The sequence below is a fragment of the Myotis lucifugus genome, unplaced genomic scaffold (genome assembly GCF_000147115.1).
Source record: "Myotis lucifugus unplaced genomic scaffold, Myoluc2.0 scaffold_694, whole genome shotgun sequence".
NCBI lineage: Eukaryota > Metazoa > Chordata > Mammalia > Chiroptera > Vespertilionidae > Myotis > Myotis lucifugus.
The window spans coordinates 24,456-42,599 of record NW_005871742.1 but is presented as its reverse complement, the minus strand read 5'-3'; the positions used below and the strand labels follow the sequence as shown (position 1 = coordinate 42,599).

At 47.7% G+C, this 18,144-nt stretch overlaps 1 protein-coding gene across 3 annotated transcripts in view; it reads right to left on the bottom strand.

Moving 5' to 3' along the window:
* Positions 1-18,144, bottom strand: part of LIMK2 (LIM domain kinase 2) — a 53,180-nt gene that overhangs the window by 30,201 nt on the left and 4,835 nt on the right. For all 3 annotated transcript variants that reach the window (XM_006105534.3, XM_023746560.1, XM_014447679.2), the window contains exon 2: positions 10,830-10,929. In XM_006105534.3, coding sequence (XP_006105596.1) covers positions 10,830-10,929 — 100 coding nt within the window. The remainder of the gene's footprint in view (positions 1-10,829; positions 10,930-18,144) is intronic.

Sequence of the window (18,144 nt, the reverse complement as noted above, 5' to 3'; positions counted from 1 at the left end):
GAGAGGGAGACAGAAACATCAATGATGAGAGAGAATCATGCCCCCTATTGGGGATCGAGCCCGCAACCAGAATTGAACCGGGACCCTTCAGTCCACAGGCCGACGCTCTATCCACTGAGCCAAACCAGCTAGGGCAAGGCTTGGACGATTTTAGACTTCAGAAATGACACTTACAGACAGAAGTCTTATTCCATGGCCCCACTTCCAAAGAAAAGCTCTTGCCTGGGAGAATACTACAGAGCAAAGAGATGGTGATGATGCACACCAGAAGGGCTTGACCCAAGTGTCCAAAGAGAAAGGTGGTCATTCGCCAAAAACATCATTCTCCCAGCAAACACCGAGTACCCACTGGGTTCTAGGTCCTCCACTAAGCTCTGGGATACAAAGCGAACTGGATACGGGGCTCCAGACTTAAAGAATGTCATACTCTAAGAGTGACAGGGCTATCTCTGAGGTCTGAGGAAAATAACAAAGATGAAGGAAAGGGTCTCCTCTGATTGGTTGGGGAGAGGTGAGGGTGGATGTGGGGAGGCTCCTCCACAGAGGAGGGACTGTATCGGTTGACTCTTAGGATGATCGCCAGGCAGACAAGAACATTTCATCCTGAAGGCACCGCATGTACAAACGCAACAGGGCATAACAGGGTATGGCCTGTAAGCTTCAGTGCAGGGATAACCAGAGAGGAGTCTGGGATGGAGGAGGAAAGCAGGGGCAGAGCACCCAGGGCAGGGTCTGACAGGCCAAAGAGCTGCCCGCAGGCAGTGAAAAGTTATCAGAGGTGTATACATGAGCAGAGGTTTCCAATGAATAGGAGGCTAAGCCTGAAACACCAGAGAGAGCGCTGGTCTTTAGTTGCTCGTTTGACTCTCTCAAGTCTACCTTTGGCCGTGTCCATGTCCACATGACTGGTCTGCTGGCCAGCGAGTGTCCTTACCAGCAGACGATGGCTTCGTCCTCAGGCCACATCGCTACTGAATTGGTCATTTTAATAGCTGAGATGTTTCTGTGTGGGCTGTAAGCTCATAAGAATGAGATCGTAATCTCTTGTAGATAACCATCCACTGTTGCTCCGTGATACGAACGTTAGAAAATGGAACAGCTGACACTCGGTGTCCAATGCGGTGTTTGCATCGATGGTCTTCTCCTGGCTGTCCTGGGGGGTAAAATGCCTTGGACACCTTCACAAATCTCCACGGAAGGCCCGGAGAAGAGCCCGGGCTGGCAGAGAAGACCCGAGAATGCGACCCGTCTGAAAACAAACTGGCTGTGTGAGCTGAGGGAAGCCATTAAAGCTTGTCTGGGCTTCCACTGATTCCTCTGGAAAGGGAAGGAGTGAGGTGAGCAAAAATATTCCAGGCCGGCATGTCAGTGCTGAAGGTAGCCATGAGGAAGGGGTTGTGGTCAGAGAAAGGCTGACTGGCTGACCACCAAGAGGGTAGCGTCATCCTGGAGAAGGACCCGAAGCCAGGCCTCATTTTTGGCCTGATAGGTCCAGAAACAGGCCTTCGCAGTACCCAGAGAGGCGCAGACATGCTAGGCTGCTTCTACGTAACCATCTGGCAATCCCACTGTCCACGTACGAATTGACACTTGAAATCAGAACACCCACATGCCTTATGCAGGGACTACCTCCAGCCCCTTCCTGTTATCAAGAGTCCCAGGAAGCGGAGTTAAGCATGAGAAGGTCCCTCTGTGAGCATGGACTTAAAGGGAAATGAGAAGCCAGGGAGAGAAATTTCATGCTGGCAGGAGTGAGCCGGCCAAAGCAGCCCTGCTTGTAACAAAGAACCCCTTTCTGGTAACCAAATCCAGATTCAGTATCTGGACACACTACTAGTTTTGCCTCACTGACTTTTCACTTTCTGTTTCACTGCTGGCCACTCAGTATTCTACTGGCTTTTTTAAACTAATTTTTAATTGGGGAAAATCATTACTTCTTTAGAGGCATAACAATCACCAATTCGCATATTGTTCAGCCCGGGGAGCCATTTGGCTCCGCTAATAAGAAATGGCTAACACTCATGAGTGCTCACTCTGTACAAGGCTCATTGACCCCTTGCAATAACACTAGGAACTAGGGAGTAGGTCAGTATCTCCATTTCATAGATGAGAAAATGAAGCACAGAAAGGGTGAGTAACTTGCCCAAGGTGCACAGCTAAGACATGGCAGAGCCAGGATTTGAACCAAAGTAGAGTCTGTGCTCTTAACTACCGCACATTACTGCTCTCCTAACATGGATCTCCAACTGGTTTAGTCCCAGAGGACAAACTTCCATTTGCAAGTTCTTGTGGAATCACCAACCTATCCACCCGCTCCCCACCATGAGTCACACTTCGGTAAAAGACACTTGGTAAGTATTCGTTTCCTCCACTCTCTACTGAATGGGCATCTTTAGCTAATGCCATCCTTCAAAGATGTCTAAACTTTAAAAAACAAACAAACAAAAACACTTACTATTAGCAACGAGACTTGTCACATTTCAGAGCAATTCACAATTAGACTGGGCTAGAGTAGCTGAACTCCTTCTTCCTTCTACTGTCTCTCTCCCTCCAGGGTTGGCTCTTGTCTGGACTGTACCTGAGAGAAGTGCTGCTGGCCAGGAGACTCTGACTCCTTTGGGGACAGGGGACAAATCTTTATAACTTCTCACCTCAACACTTACAGGGAATTTTCCAAAACAACCCAATGTCGGGAACCAATTCCTCCCTGCCGTTTACAGTAATTGCCCCGTGGTGACTGCGAAAGAAAGGACGGTGGGGGAGGGGAAGGGCAGGGAAAGGCCTCTCTTACATCATAGCTCTTGGCTACCCTGGCAATTCATCCAACAGTGTGCTCAGTGGTGACACAATGAGGGGCAGAAATCCCCCTGGTCCCTGACCAAGGTGCGCTTGCAGAGGATTCTCAGTCTCAGGATGTCATTAAGGAGATGACCAAATAAACACGTAATTGAAACTGCAAAAAGCAGCTTCAAAGGGAAGCTCCTTATGAAAGCATAAGACAGGGACCATGACTTATTCTGTAACTATTTCCCTGAGATATCCAGGTAAAGATCTGAAGAATGGGCAGGAGTTCATTAGGCCAGAGCGGGGAGGGAGCATTCCAAGCAGAGGGAACAGCAGGAACAAAGGTCTCGTCAGAAGGAAGGAGGGTGAGTGCTGGCCCCTGTGAAGAAGAGCAGTGAGGCTGAAGCAGCGAGAGCGGGAGGCAGTGGGGAGAGGGGGCTCTGTAGGCCACATTAAGGACTTTGGTCTTTACCCAAGAACGCTGGAAAGTTGTGGAAGTGTTCAAGGACAGGGAGACGACAGAGTGATGGGCGCCTCACATGTGACAGATATTTTCTTTAAAGATCACTCACTGTGGCTGCCTCTCTGTGGGGAATGGAGTGGGGGTGCAGAGTGACTGTGGACGGTCACAAAGCTATTGTGGTCCTATACGTAAGATGATGGTAGCCTGGAACAGGGGTGGAAGGAGAAATGGAAAGAAGTGGACACACTCAAACATATAATCTGGAGATAAAACTGAGGCTTGGATGTGGAGAATGAGAGAGAAGAGGTATCAGAAAGACTCCCAGGTCCCGGCTCGGGTAGTGAGCGGATGGTGGTATCTCTATTCAACGGGACAGGCTACAATGGGAGAGGAGCCATTTGCCGGGAAGACCGAAAGCCTAGCTGGGTCTGAGATGCCTGCAAGACATTCAGCTGGGTATGTGAAGATGACAGGAAAAATAGGTCTAGAGGTCAGTGGAAAGGTCTGGACTGAAGATACTAATTTTGGGGTTTATCAGTATGGGGAGGACAACAGAAGCCTGGGGAAATGGCAGCATCTCACAGCTAGATAGAGGAGGATAAGCAAACTGGAATGACCAGAGAAGTGGGGGGAAAACCAGGAGAGTGTGGAATGACATGAAAGCCAAGAAAAGAGACTGTGTCGAGAGCGACAAAGAGCCCTGGCCGGTAGCCCAGTGGGTTTGATTACCATTCAAGGGCATGTACCTGGGTTGTAGATTTGATCCCCAGTCCCCGGCCTGGTCGGGGGCACAGTGGGAAGTCAACCAATCAATGTGTCTCTCTCACATCAATGTTTCTCTCTCTCTCCCCCCACTCTCCCTCCCTCCCTTCCAGTCTCTCTAAAAATCAATGGTAAAGCCTGGCCAATGTGGCTCAGTGGTTGAGCATCAACCCATGAACCAGGAGTTCACCCGTTCGATTCCCAGTCAGGGCACATGCCCGGGTTTCGGGCTCAATCTCCAGTAGGGGGCATGCAGGAGGCAGCTGATCGGTTTCTATCCTCTCTGTCAATGGAAAATATATCCTCGGATATTTTAGTGACACAGACACTAATAACAGCTGCTAGCATCCATTAAATCCTAACTATGGCCCGGCACTGATCAAATTCAATCCACATAACAACCTTTTAAGGTGAGAATTATTTCCCCTTTTATCGGAGAGGAAACTGGCGAAGAAAGATTAACCAGCTGACTCAAGGTCAGGTGGCTAAAAGAAGCCGGATGGAAACTCAAGCAGCCTGACTCCAAACGCAGATTCACTTCACCTCCCCCAGTGCAGTCTGGGAGGTCTCAGAAGATGAACACTGAAAAGTGGCCAGTGGATGGAGCCAGGAGTCTGTCTGTGGAACGTGACCGAGAGAACACTGTTTCAGGGAGAGACAGGATGGAAGCCAGACTAGAGCCCACTATTAGGGGCGCTTCACATTATTACCTGTGTTTCTGTTTCTTTAAACTGTGTTTTTATTGATTTTAGAGAGAGAGGAAGGGAGGGGAGAGCACCCGTGGGCTGCCTCCTGCATGCTCCTACTGGGGATCAAGCCCGTACCTGGGCATGTGCTCTGACTGGGAATCGGACTGGAGACCTCTGGGTACATGGGATGACGCCCAAACAACTGAGCCACACTGGCCAGGGCTATTACCTGCTTTCCAGCGGTCTGAGGGAGCCAGTGAGGAGACCAGGCCAGTAGGTCAAATCTGCATCCCCAACAGCACTTAGTTTGGTGCCTTTAATAGAGCAGATGGTGCTCAAAGTTGTATGTGAACGGCTGGTTGGTTTAAGGAGCACAGTGTTGCCATGTGCTGCTGCTAACCCTACACATTGTGCCATTATACTGTCCTCAGAGTGCTTTCCTTGCCGTGACCTCCGTAAGCCTCACACCTCCTCCCCGAGGGGGGATTTACTGTCACCGCAGTGGCACCGGAGCTTGCCCACGGTTACACAAGTAGCCTGGCTCAGCTAAGACTAAAATCCGGGTCTTGTGATTCCAAGTCCACTATTCTTTCCTGGGAGCCTCGGTGTAAAGAGGACCCTCTTGGGGGGATAGGGGTACTGGAGTTCAAATGTCAGCTCTGTGTGACCTGGACAAGTTAGTCCACCTTTCTGGGTCTTCCTGTTTTACTATAAAATGGGGTTGCAGGGTTATTGTGAGGGCTGAATCAGATGATATAAGTGAAACTCTTAATACAGTGCTTAATAAATAGCCATCATCCATCCCTGGCCCCACCCCTACCCCCTCCATCTCTGCCCTGAATAGCAGCTGTGGGGCTTCTATCAGGTCTTAGTTCTTTCTTCCCAAAGAACAGAGCAGGATTGAGGCACACTGAAGGTCACATGCTGCTACTACACACTCGGAGTCCCACTGTGTGTTAATGCTGGAGTCTCTTGTGGGGGCAGAGAAAGGCCTAGGTGTCCGTCTTTCCCTTCCTCTGTCAGGAAGGCCCCAGCCACCTGTCCGACAGCTAGCCTTAATGACCTGCTGGCCGGCTGTTTCCTTAGAGATAAATAAACTAGACAAACGAGCACATCAGAACCAAGGGCGTGCGTCCATAAATGCAGCAGCAGCAGCACCAACAGTACAACAGCAGGTGGCAGGGTTGTTCCACTGACTCCTAATCCAGGAGTCAGGAGAAAATTAAGAGCACTTTTATTTGACACTTGAAAATGCATGAACCCTTCATTGTTATCTGATACCCAGTGTGTGGCAGGCAGGGTGAGTGTTCTTACCCTGAAGTTACAGAAGAGGAAGCCTCCGAGAGGTTAAATGACATATAAATGACATACCCAGACTCAAGAATGCAAAGAGACTCTTATAAGCAAGGATTCAGAATGCCTGGGTTCAAATCCCAGCGATGCTACTTACTAGCTCTGTGACTGTGAGCAAGTAACCTCCATTTCCCTATTTGTAAAATAGGTTAAGACCAGATCTACAGTTATTAGGTTGTTGTAGGAATTAAATAAGATAATGCATGTGAAATGCTTAGGACAGTGTCTAGAGCAGAGTAAACATTTAATAAATGTGACCTATTACTGTAATTTTAATTGTTTCGAAGGGGGTGTGGGTGAGAAAACGAGCATGATTTTCAGCATCACAAAAAACAATGTCATCAACCTATTACACCACTGTCACCAGCCTCTTACACCACAGTTGCTGGTCGCCACACAGCTGCGCGTTCAATTTCTTCACTGGACTTTCCTGGAGTCACAAATTTAGCGGAAATGGTTTGTCGTCTGATGAAGTGATAACAGCTCTCTATCTGCATTACCTCTTTTCTAGAGTATGGGCATGAGAACTCGCTTCTCAAAAGAGAAAGCTCAAATAGTCTGCGTTCATAATCCTGAGAAAGGAGGCCCTGAGCAGTTCCCAGGAGCCTTAAGAATGGTGGCTTTTCCCCTCTGATAATGCTGCTAGGAACCAGGTCAAGTAATAGATAGAGCCCCAGGTAGCGGCCACAAAGACTAAGAGAGGCAGCTTTTCCTTCCTCCCACGACCCCTCCCCCGGGGCCAAACACCTCTGATGAGGGTGAAAGAACAATAGTCCGAAAACTTCTCAAGGTTCTGTGGTTTGCAAACATGCCAAGAGGCCAGGTCACCATTCACAGCTCTATCCTTTAACTTCAGCTACAAAACAACGTTCAGTCCGGCTGCTTTCCGGGCCTCCCCCAGTGAGAGGGAGCCAGTTCCAGAGAGCTTCAGAGAGAATGGGCCCAGCTCTGGAACCAATGGCACTGCTCAAGGAAAGGGAAGGCCAGAGGAGTATTAGAATCCAAAGAGGTCGAGGAGAGGAAGCAAGAGGGCTGGTCAGCCAGGCATCCAGAGTGATCAGAGGGGTCCTGGCCAGGCGCCCAACTGCAGCAGCACAATTACAGAGGGGCTGCTTCCAGGAGATCTGTCAGCTGGCCTCCACGGGACAGTTCCGGGTTCCAGCCCTAAGTGGCTTCCTATTGTCCCAGGGACCTGACAAACTGGCGGAAGGCTGTGAGAGGCAGGATTCAGGATGTGGCTGCAGATGGAGGATAGGGTAGGACAGTGTAAGAAGAAGGGGAGGGGAGGAGACGGGGAGCCAAACCCCAGCAGTTTCTCCATTCAATATCCAGCCCCACCCTGTGATTAGGAAAACAAAGGTGTGGGGGGAGGGGAGAAGAAAAGTCATTTCCTTTCTTGTTACTATAACCCAGCTGGGTAAGAGCAAGGCTGAAAGGGAGTCCGGAAGAATGAATACCTTGGGGAGAATGAAGGGAGAGGGTCCTGCTTCTGACAAAGAATCACAGGTGAGCTGGGGTGGAAGACGTGTTAAAAGTCCATTCGGGCTGATGCTTCAGGCTCCTCGTAACCCAGGTTACTTCTGGAGTCAGACAATACAGTCCTTCCTTTCATTCGGGCAAAAGTCAAGCAGGCTCCAAAGCAGCCTTTCTCCCCGGTGCAAATGACCAGGCTCTACAGTCACTGAGTTAGTGTGGGAAGGCTCAGGCGTGGGGAGCTACACTCCTTCCATAGAGCTGGGTTAGAGGGAACCTGTCCCTGAGGCCACGCTGTAAACAGCAGACAATCTGGATGCTCTACTTCCAGACTGAGGCATGATCTCTGCTTTAATTATGCAAGGGGAGCTCCAAGTTAACCTTAATCCCTGAGGTTCCACATCGGGTGACAAATGGGTGTGTATGTAATAAGAAAAATAAATACATGAATGTTAAGTAGACACACACTCACAATAGAAAGCAACAGCTTCTGATTAAGAGTTTTCTATGTATCAGGTGCTATGCTAAGCCCTTTACATAGGTTACCACATCTAATCTTCCCCAACAACCTTATGGGATGAGTACTATTCTCTATTTTTAAAAAATATATTTTTTTATTGAATTAAGAGAGGGAGAGGGAGAGAGAGAGATAAAAACATCGATGAGAGAGAATTGTTGATTGGCCGCCCCCTGCACTCCCCCTACTGGGGATCAAGCCCACAACGTGGGCAAGTGCCTTGACCAGGAATCAAACCATGACCTCCTGGTTCATAGGTTGATGCTCAACCACTGAGCCAGCCATGCCAGCCCGGCATGAGTATCATTCTTAGTCCCATTTTATAGATGAGGTGCCTGAAGCTCGGGAAGTCACCTAAGGCCAGTTAATAAATTGCAAAGGCAGGATTTGAAATCAGACAGTCTCAGCCATAGCCTGCACTCTGATCTACCATGATAATGTGCCTTACCTGTTTATGCACACGTATTTGTGTGTGTTTCTCTCACACACAGTCCTATCTAAAAAGCTAGCATCTGATCAGACCTACAAATAACACAAGACTTCAGTTCTAAGGCCAGCTCCTGTCATCCATGGCCTGTTTGTATAACTCTTTTTGTCTTTTTGGTTTGAGGCCTCTCATCTCTGATATGAAAGGGTTAGATCATACAGTAGGTGGTCCCTTCTAGTTCTTTAGCTATAGGAGAATCCCAAAACTCCAAAGATTAGCTTCCCTAATTTTTAGAGCTTTTGGTCTTGCTTATTTTGGATAGGAAATATTCATACAAATAGGAAAATAGCAAGGACAAATACGACCATATGGGTTAGATGCCAAGGCCTGGGAACTCGGGTTCTGATGTTGCTCTTTAGCCTCAGGTCTAAAATGAAAGGGCTAGCCCAAGGCTTTATCTATAAGGTCCTTGATAGCTCTGACATTCTGCTGCTATCTCACTAACAGGCAGAGTAAAGGGACAATCAACTTCCCTGGGAGTGAGAGGAGGAGGAACCAAGGCAATGAGATCCAGAGAAGACTGGAGAGCTCTGAGTTAGAGCTGAAAGGGCAGAAAAACGCTGGTTCCCTCCAACTCTTCCAGAGGCCTGAGCTCTCCAGGCTAACCCCCCACGTAGTTCCCGGTGGAGGCAAGCGCTTAAAGGTCAATTAAATTACTTGCTATCAGCATGTCTGTGGGCGCTGGAATTCAGAGCGCGTGGTGCCTGTCTACTCTGTCTCATTCTGAGGACGTGAGCACTGCCCCTCAGCTTCAGGCCACGGGGGCCACACATGCCCACCCAGCTTCCGAAGAGAAATGGCTGCAGGCCAGGCACTGTTTTGTGTTCTGGAGGAGGCAAAGACAAGCTCCCACTCTTGCGGATTCTAAGCTCACGGGGGAAAGGAACAACCGTTCAGTGGGTGCCCTTGCCACGTATTATCTCATTCAATCTTAGTAAGTCTGAGATAGATTCTGGACATCTGTATTTTCCTGAGGAGAAAACGGAGCCTTAGACAGCAGGAGCAAATCTGACTTTAAAGTTTCTGTTATTTTCAAGAAACTGAGCTGTCTTTGAACAATAAGAGCTATAACAAAGTTAATAACAAAAAGCAGGACAGGATAATCAACAACCCCCAGTAGTCAGGACCTGACTAATAGTCACAAGGTCTGGCAGGCTAAAGATAACATCTTTTTAAAAGATATGCATATGTATATATTTTATTGTTTTCAGAGAGGAAGAGAGAGAGAGAAACATCAATGATAAATCATTGATCGGATGCCTCCTACATGCCCTCCACTGGGGTTGAGCCCGAAACCATTCAGGTGCCACAAACAGGAACTGAATAGGTCTACGCTCAACTACTGAGCCATGCTGGCTGGGCTAAAGATAACATCTTGACCTAAGTTATATTTCAGCTCCTGAGCCCTAAGGTGGAACAACCCCCTGGCTACTTGTCCATGAGGGACCTAGAAAAGACCTCAGAACTATCCTTAAGACCTGAAGAAATGGTTTATTACCCTTACTTCACTTTTGACCAATCAGCTCCCAGCATGACCCCAACCCCTAACCCACAGGTGTCTTGTGATTTTGCCCTCCATATTCTGTAACCTACATCCTATCGGGGAGTCGGGTCCCCATCTCCTTATTGCCCCATTCGATCTTAAAGCTATTTTTTTCTTTCTATACTGCAAGCTCCTTTTCATTTCTTTGGGACAGTGTTCATGGACAGGCACACTAAGAAAACAAACAAACCACGCAACAAAAAACAAAAAGCAGGAACCTAGGCAGGCAGCCTGCTGTGAAGAAGAGCTGGCTTTGCCAACTGCACTCCAAAAAACCCTTGAGGCACCTGCGTAATCAGTAGTGTAGGCCTGGGCCTCAGTTTCCTCACCTAAACAGTGAAGGTGGCCCTGGCCAGGTAGCTCAGTTGATTAGAGCATCATCCTGATACACCAAGGTTGTGGGTTCAATCTCTGGTCAGGGCACATGCAAGAATCAACCAATAAATGCATAAATAAGTAGAACAAATGGGTGTGTGTGTGTGTGTGTGTGTGTGTCTGAAATCAATCAATAAAGAAGTTTTTATTTAAGTGAGAATGCTGGGACTCCCTGGGAAGACTTCCTCTCATCCCCCCCATCACCTCTAGCTGCACCTGGCACATTTGTGGCTCTTGCACCTTCACCTTGGCACATCCCTCCCCACCCCACACCCACTGAAAAGGGAAGTTCCCAATCAAAAGCTTGTTTTTGTAGATTCCAGACAATGAAATCGTTCCTAGCCTGTAATGCACTGGCAACACAGGAGGACACACCCACTTACCTGAAGCAAGAGCTGTGCCAGGCTTCGTTGACAGTCCTGTACAACCTCTGGCTTGGAGCAACATGGTCCCCACAGCCCCGACACCTCCAGGCATCTTCACCTGCACACAGAACCAAGGGGAGGGAGGTTCAGAGGCCGGAAGTACCAAGGGTTAAGGGACACTGACTCCTACTGTGTAGAATAAGACTCAGTTAACAGATTCTCATATTGAAAGGGTTAATCCAATGTTCGGCCAGATGCACAATTCCCTTTTCTACACCATCTCTGGAAGCACTGCCTGCTCATCTCCCCAGGGAGAGGAAATTGGTTTTAAAAAATGGTTCTGATCGTTCCTTTTTCTATGGAAACAAAATCTGCCTTTTTTTAGAAGTGTCAGCCCTGCTTATAGTTCTGAGTCGATGAAATGAACAAGGTCTTTTTTTTTTTTGGATCAGCCGTTCCTACAACTATTCTCAACCAGCACCCAGAAACGGCTCCTTTCTAGGTTAATCATGTTATTGCCTTTGGCTATTCCTCAAAAGCCCCGGTTGTGCAGACTTCCACCACCTAGTCCAGGAGCTCCCTCATTCAACCAGCTTCATGGGTCCTCTCGTTGGACCCATGGGTCCTCGCCAAGCTCTAGGTTGGAGACTGTTGGATAACGTCATCCCTGCTCCACTGGGATGCACATCCACTGGGAAAAGAAACATCCTTCCACGTAGTCATTTTTCCCTTAGACGCTCTTTCAGAAGTAGAAGCAAAGTGCTATTTTAGTTCGGAGAAAGACGTTATAGGTGTAGAAGGGAAAGAATAAACATTCAATGAATGCCTCCTATATGCCAAGAATTATGGCAGGTGCTTTCTCACTTAATTCTCAAAAGAATCTTGCGAGGCAGCTGTTATTACACTCCTTGAATGGATGGGGGAATTGAAACTTGGGGCCAAGGGTGACAGGCCAACCGGCAGATCTAGTATCCCAACCCAGGTCTGGCTCGTCGGAAAGCCCACGCTCTTTCCGCCCCACCATGTTAATTCCTACGCGTTCCACTTAGGGGAGCCAGGAAGGTCTTTGTAGGGGAAGCTGACACTTGAGCTGAGCCTTGAAAGATGGGAAAGATTTACCGAAGGCTGAGATAGGGTGGGGAAGGGCTGTGCAGGCTGAGATAGTAGGATGGACAATAGCAGAATTGGTCCATGTCCCTCCAAAAGGGACGAAACACAATACGCCCCCTGTGGCTCGGCTGCCAACTTCTTGAAATAAAGAGGGCAGCTGAGATCAAGCCGTGGTACCTGCCTCAGCCCTAGAAAGCGGGACCAGGTTGTTACAAGACTCCCTTGTGCTCTGTGTGTGTGCAGCTTTGTTCTCTCTGGGTAACTCCAGACTGCCACGGGCACAGCGGCCGTAAACAGACAATGCACGGCTCCGGGCATTTCAAGATTGGTCAGCAGCATTCGGGGCAGCCAGGGCACAGACAGCTGTCCTCATACCCCAGAGGAGAACTGAACACGCTGGCAGAAGGCTTCAGAACCCTTCCCCACCTGCTCCTTTCCTCTAGTTCCACGGTGATGGGCTATACATGCCCATCGCCTCCAGGATCTCAGCTTCTCAGACTCCCCTGGGGGGCCTCTTTGGTCTTTGGGTGGTAGAGGCCAGAGAGTGCACCATCACCCATCCTCACAGACTGCAGAGCAGAAAGTCTGAGAGACTCATTCAAATGGGTTATGGACGGGGGTGGAGGTTGAGGGGGTGAGAAAGTGAATTCGTGAAGGAGGGTTTTGGATGAACACAGACATCCAAATGAACCTCCCACGTTCTGGAGGTACCAGCTGCAAACATTTTCTGGAACAATTACATGGAAGGCCTTTCGAGTCCCTTTGTGAACTGCCGCCCCACCCCAGCAAATCTCATTATGTTAAGCCACACCTTGCTTCTTTGTTTTTAATTTTTAACCCAAAAGTAATAGTCTCTAACCTGACCACCCACTGACTCAACACTTCAATATCTTGGCTCGGAATGACTTCTGGCTGCTCCCAAAATGCAAAAAGGACCAGGACTTTGTATGATGAGGATATTCGAGAGAGAACTTGTTATGGCTACACCCTCCAGAGCCCGCCCTGTTTTCTCCAGTCCGGAGGAATTCAAAGCCATTTAACACTTATGTAGCACCTGCTCTGTGCTAGGCACTACGGGCACAGAAATCAAGATTTCTCTAACAAACAAACAAAAAATGATCTCTGCTCCCTTCTCTCACGTTTACCTGGTTTCACCTCCCAAGCGTCTCTCCAATCCTTCCCTGCCCTTCGCTGAGCCGAGTGCAGGTCTTTGGCTTCTCTTCCCCTGTGTACTGCACAACATCAGCCGGTTTATCCCGACTACCCAATGTCTAGGGAGCAAAGGCTGAACTTAGCAGGGCCCTGCTGTTCTGCAGTCCACCTTATTCCCCCTCTCGGGAGATGTGCACTTCCAGTTATCTCCACCATCACTCCTTTCTCCATTAGCTCCTTCCAATGATCACTTACACAAGTTCAAGTCTTTCCCATTAAAAAAAAAAAAAAAGAAGTAGATCCCACCTTGATGGGTTTGCTCAGTGGATAGAGCGTCAGCCTGGGGACTGAAGAGTCCTAGGTTCAATTCCGGTCAAGAGCACATGCCTGGGTTGTGGGCTTGATCCCCAGTAGGGGGGCATGCAGGAGGCAGCCATCAATAATTCTCTCTCATCATTGATGTTTCTCTCTCTCTCTCTCTCTCTCTTCCTCTCTGAAATCAATAAAAATATTTTTTTAAAAAGTGGATCCCATTTTCTCCTCTCTGTACCACACTCGCTTCCCTCTTCAAAGCACACATATTAAAAAGTTGTCTACACAAAACTGCCCTTATTTCCTCACTTCCTACTTACCGCACAATCCACCGCAATCTGACTTCCACCTCCACCATTTCTCAGAAACTGTCTCACCAAAGTCAACAGTGACTGCTTATTGCTAAATTTAGTGGACACGCTTTGGTCATTCTTTAAGCAAATATTTATTGCATGCCACCTATGTGTCTAACACTGTGCTGCAAACAAAAGTGAGATTAAGCAGCAGATATTGTACAATAACATAATTATTTTAATTATGAGTGGGGCAAGTGGTATGAAGACCATATCAAGTTCTTAACTAGAAAAATGGGGTTAGGGTAGAGCAAACAAATGTTCCTCAAGGGAGTAATTTCCAAGCTGAGCTCTAAAGAATGAATATAAATTTAGGAGGCAATGCAAAAAAGGAAGAGGGAAGGATTACATTGGAGACTGAGACGTGCAAAGGTCCTGAGGCAGGAACACACACTCCTCACACATCATTAAAGTTGGCTCTTGTTAGCTCTGAAGGACTAAGGGAACCAAGACCCGTCCCTGGCCTACCACAGCCCCTCATTAACATTTTTTTTTCTCATTAACATTTATTGAGGGAATATGGACCTCCACAAAGTGGCCCCAAAGAAGTTTTATTTCTCATCATCCCTTACAAAGGGATGCTCTAGTCACATCTTGACCTATTTTCTACTCCTGCCACTCACATTCATGTTCTTGCATCCTAACATTAATGTAGCCCCTTGAACATGATGGGTTTCTATGCAGCTTTAAAACCTTATAGTCTTCTTTGGGGGATCTCAAGGCTTTCTGTGTTTAGAATACTTTATCAATCTTTTCCCTTAATCAAACTTCTATCCTTCCTTGATGGTCCCCCAAAGGCAGGCAGTGTTTGGTTCATTTTGCCTATACCGATTTTACATCATTGGTTCTGTAATTACAGTTCATTATGTTTTTCTGCCTCCCTCAGTTCCTCCCTCTCTGTCCCCTTCCCTCCAGCTCAAAGGGGCAAAGATCACATTTTGAAGATCTTCAAATCTCCAGGGCCTAGCATAAAGCCTGGCACAGTACAGACAACCTTTGTGTGGTGAATCCAACTGCAAAGTTGTACCCACCTGTCAACTATAAAGGTACTTTCTAAAGATAAGCTCCAACGGTTAACAGGGATGATTTCACTGGAATAAGTGCTCTGAGCCCTAGCCAGTTTGCTCAGTGGATAGAGCGTTGGCCTGAGGACTGAAGGGTCCTAGGTTCGATTCCAGTCAAGGGCACCTGCCCGGGTTGTGGGCTCGATCCCCATTGCAGAAGGCAGCTGATCAATGATTCTCTCATCATTGATGTTTCTCTCTCTCTTTCCCTCTCCCTTCCTCCCTGAAAATCAATAAAAATATATTTTTAAAAACAGAAATAAATAAGTGCTCTGACTCCCAGGGTGACTACCTACAGGTGAAGTCTTTTGTAGAAACATAGGCCTCAGCCTATCATATTGTACTCGAGCAAAGATATTTACCCAGAGCCTTTGACCTCCCAAAGCCCGGACACTCTTCAAGAGAATACTCTTGGAATTTTCAGCTTCCTCGCAGCCCTGAAAGTCAACGATCCTAACTCTTTTACAGCCTTCATTCTAGGAAATGTAAGATAAATATAATAATACGAAGTTTATGGAGAGTCCCATGAGGCCTAATGGAAGACCAATCCAGATTCCAGCGCAGTCGGCCTGGGACATTCTTCCTCTGGGAAAAGACCTCATTGTACCAGGCTGTTGACCCGCTCCTTTTATTGTGTTTGCCTCTCATATTTGCAGACTTATCAACAGTAGCTACTGATTGTCAGAGTCCAGAAAGGAAGCTTGATTAAGTAAATGTCCCCCGCAGCCTCAAACAATTAGGGGGGGGAGGTTTATTAGGTGCTTAATAATCAGAAAACTATGCCTTGATTATGGGAATCTGTTGCTTTTAGGAAGCGGTAAATGTGCCATGCAAACAAGGTAAAAATGGTAACAAATGGCTCATTACAGAGGGTCTTACCTTCAGGACCTTTTGGATACTGGTATAAAATATATTCAGTTTATATACACTTCTCTCTCCCAACTTAGTAAATAATTAGTGATGTGCCCCTCCAACAATCTGTGAATCCATGGGCAAGCACTAGGATGGCAGGATGGTAAGGTTAGAATGGCCTTTAAAAATCATCTACTCTAGCCCTAGCCGGTTTGGCTCGGTAGATAGAGCGTCGGCCTGCGGACCGAAGGGTCTCAGGTTCGATTCCGGTCAAGGGCACATGCCTGGGTTGTGGGCTAGATCCCCAGTGGGGGGGTGGGGGGTGGGAGGGAGTGTAGGAGGCAGCCAATCAATGATTCTCTCTCATCACTGATGTGTTTATCTCTCTCCCTCTTCCTTCCTCTCTGAAATCAATGAAAATATATTAAAAGATAAAATTTATAAAAATCATCTACTCTAATCCAACCCTTTCATTCTTCTGAAAGAAAAATGGGCTTAGAGGAGGAGAATCAAGTTTCCTAACCATCAGAAAACTGGTCTAGGAGGGGCTCAAAAGTGTTCTGAGACTACCAGATCAGTTGCATTTTATTACCCTATGCAGCCTCAGACAAGGTAAGACTTGCTCAAGATGACACAGTCATTCAGTGGCAGGGCTCGGCCTGGGACCCCAGCTCAGAGCCAGTGCCATTTCCCACAAGACACTCATATTCACCTTAATCTTGGTCTAAGAGCTGGGCTTCTGCAAACCAGTCCTTTTCAGACTTCAAAGTGGTGAGAAATCCCCAAGGCCGGAGAGCTCACGAGACCATAAAGCCTAGCCTGAACCAACATGCACAGATCCTATCCTTTCATTTGAGAAAAATCCTTGGTGCTTCTCATATTCCACTAAACAATGAGAACCAGGAACAACACCCAGCCAGTTCAGGGCAGCACAAAACAACAAGTAGGGTAACCGCTGTGCCCCCTGGGAACGGGCAGGTCAGGTGAATAAATCCCACTTGTTCCGGGATAAAGCAGGAAAGCAGAGGGGCAGGGGCAGCCACTGGTGGGGAACAGCCAAGAGAGAAAAGACCACATTTTCATGCTACCAACAAGAAAGACTAACATTTCTCTAGATCAGCGGTTCTCAACCTGTGGGTCGCAACCCCTTTGGCGGTCTAACGACCCTTTCACAGGGGTCGCCTAAGACCATCCTGCATATCAGATATTTACATGACGATTCATAATAGTAGCAACATTACAGTTATGAAGTAGCAACGAAAATAATTTTATGGTTGGGTCACAACATGAGGAACTGTATTTAAAGGGCCAGAAGGTTGAGAACCACTGCCTAGATACTCTCCCCTGTATCCCAAAGGGTTTTCCTCCTCCCTACCTTACCAAATATTGCCCAAGGGAGTGTCTAAGGAAAAAAAGATTAGATGATTTTTTTAAAGGAGCTTCTGCACTTCTCTGGACCTTAGATTCTTCCCCTCATGAAGGGAGGGATCCAATTATTCCTCTGGCTCTGAGAGCCTGCGGCACCAAACCAGGGGGCCTCTCATTTTTCAGGTGAAGGTTCAGACAGAGGCATCTCAGAAGGTTTCATTCCTGCTGTTGTTCTCGCCGGCCCTTTAGTTTCTTAGGGAACATGTGTAAGGGGTCAAGCAGAAGAACTGGACTTCGACCCAGGTTTGAAACTTGGCTGTGTCCGTAGGCAAACCATTTAACCTCTCTGCGCCTGTCTCTTAAACTCTAAAAAGATGGTAACAAAGAGGATTAAGAGAAAGAATGTCATCTATGTGAAAATACCTCCCACCCTTGCCGGGCACTTAGCTGGCAACTGAATTGTGAGTAGCTTTTCTTCTGTCTTTCGTGTATATTTAGGGGATTGGCCGGGGAAAAGGTTGAGCTGACAACACTAACTTCCAAACTCTGAAGGGAATGTTTTCAAAACAAATTCAGAAAATGTTTTCTATGTGCCCATGTGCAAGACACAGGCTAGGGCACACACTGCGGGGGGGCCTTGGTGAGTACTCCTGGGGTGTGAGGGACAAAGGTATGCAGAAATCGCCCATGTCAGAGAGGGAGGAACCAGGTGCTGGGGGCAGGGCAAGCTCGGTAGAGTAATAAGATACTGGGTAGAGAAACAAACAAGACAGGTGGTTCCTGTGGCTTTTGGGCCACTCGGGTTCTCCCTTCCAACCATACGTTCACTTAGCTGTGAATGAGTTGGCAATTTCTTATCTGGAGGAAGGCCTACAAAGAATCTCTATCAGAGAACGGGTTAACCAATGCCTACATTCCAGGCAGCAGTTCTCTACCCATTATCAATGATGGGGGCAGGGGGGGGAGGGAGGGGAGGAATCCCAACTGCTTAAGTTCTTATTGTGTGCCAGGCAGTGTCCTAAGCACCATGCAAGCGTGAGTTAATCGAATATAAGATCCCACGAGGTAAGGACTAGTATTGAAGAACTATTATTGTTCCCAATTAACAAGTGTTAGAGCTGG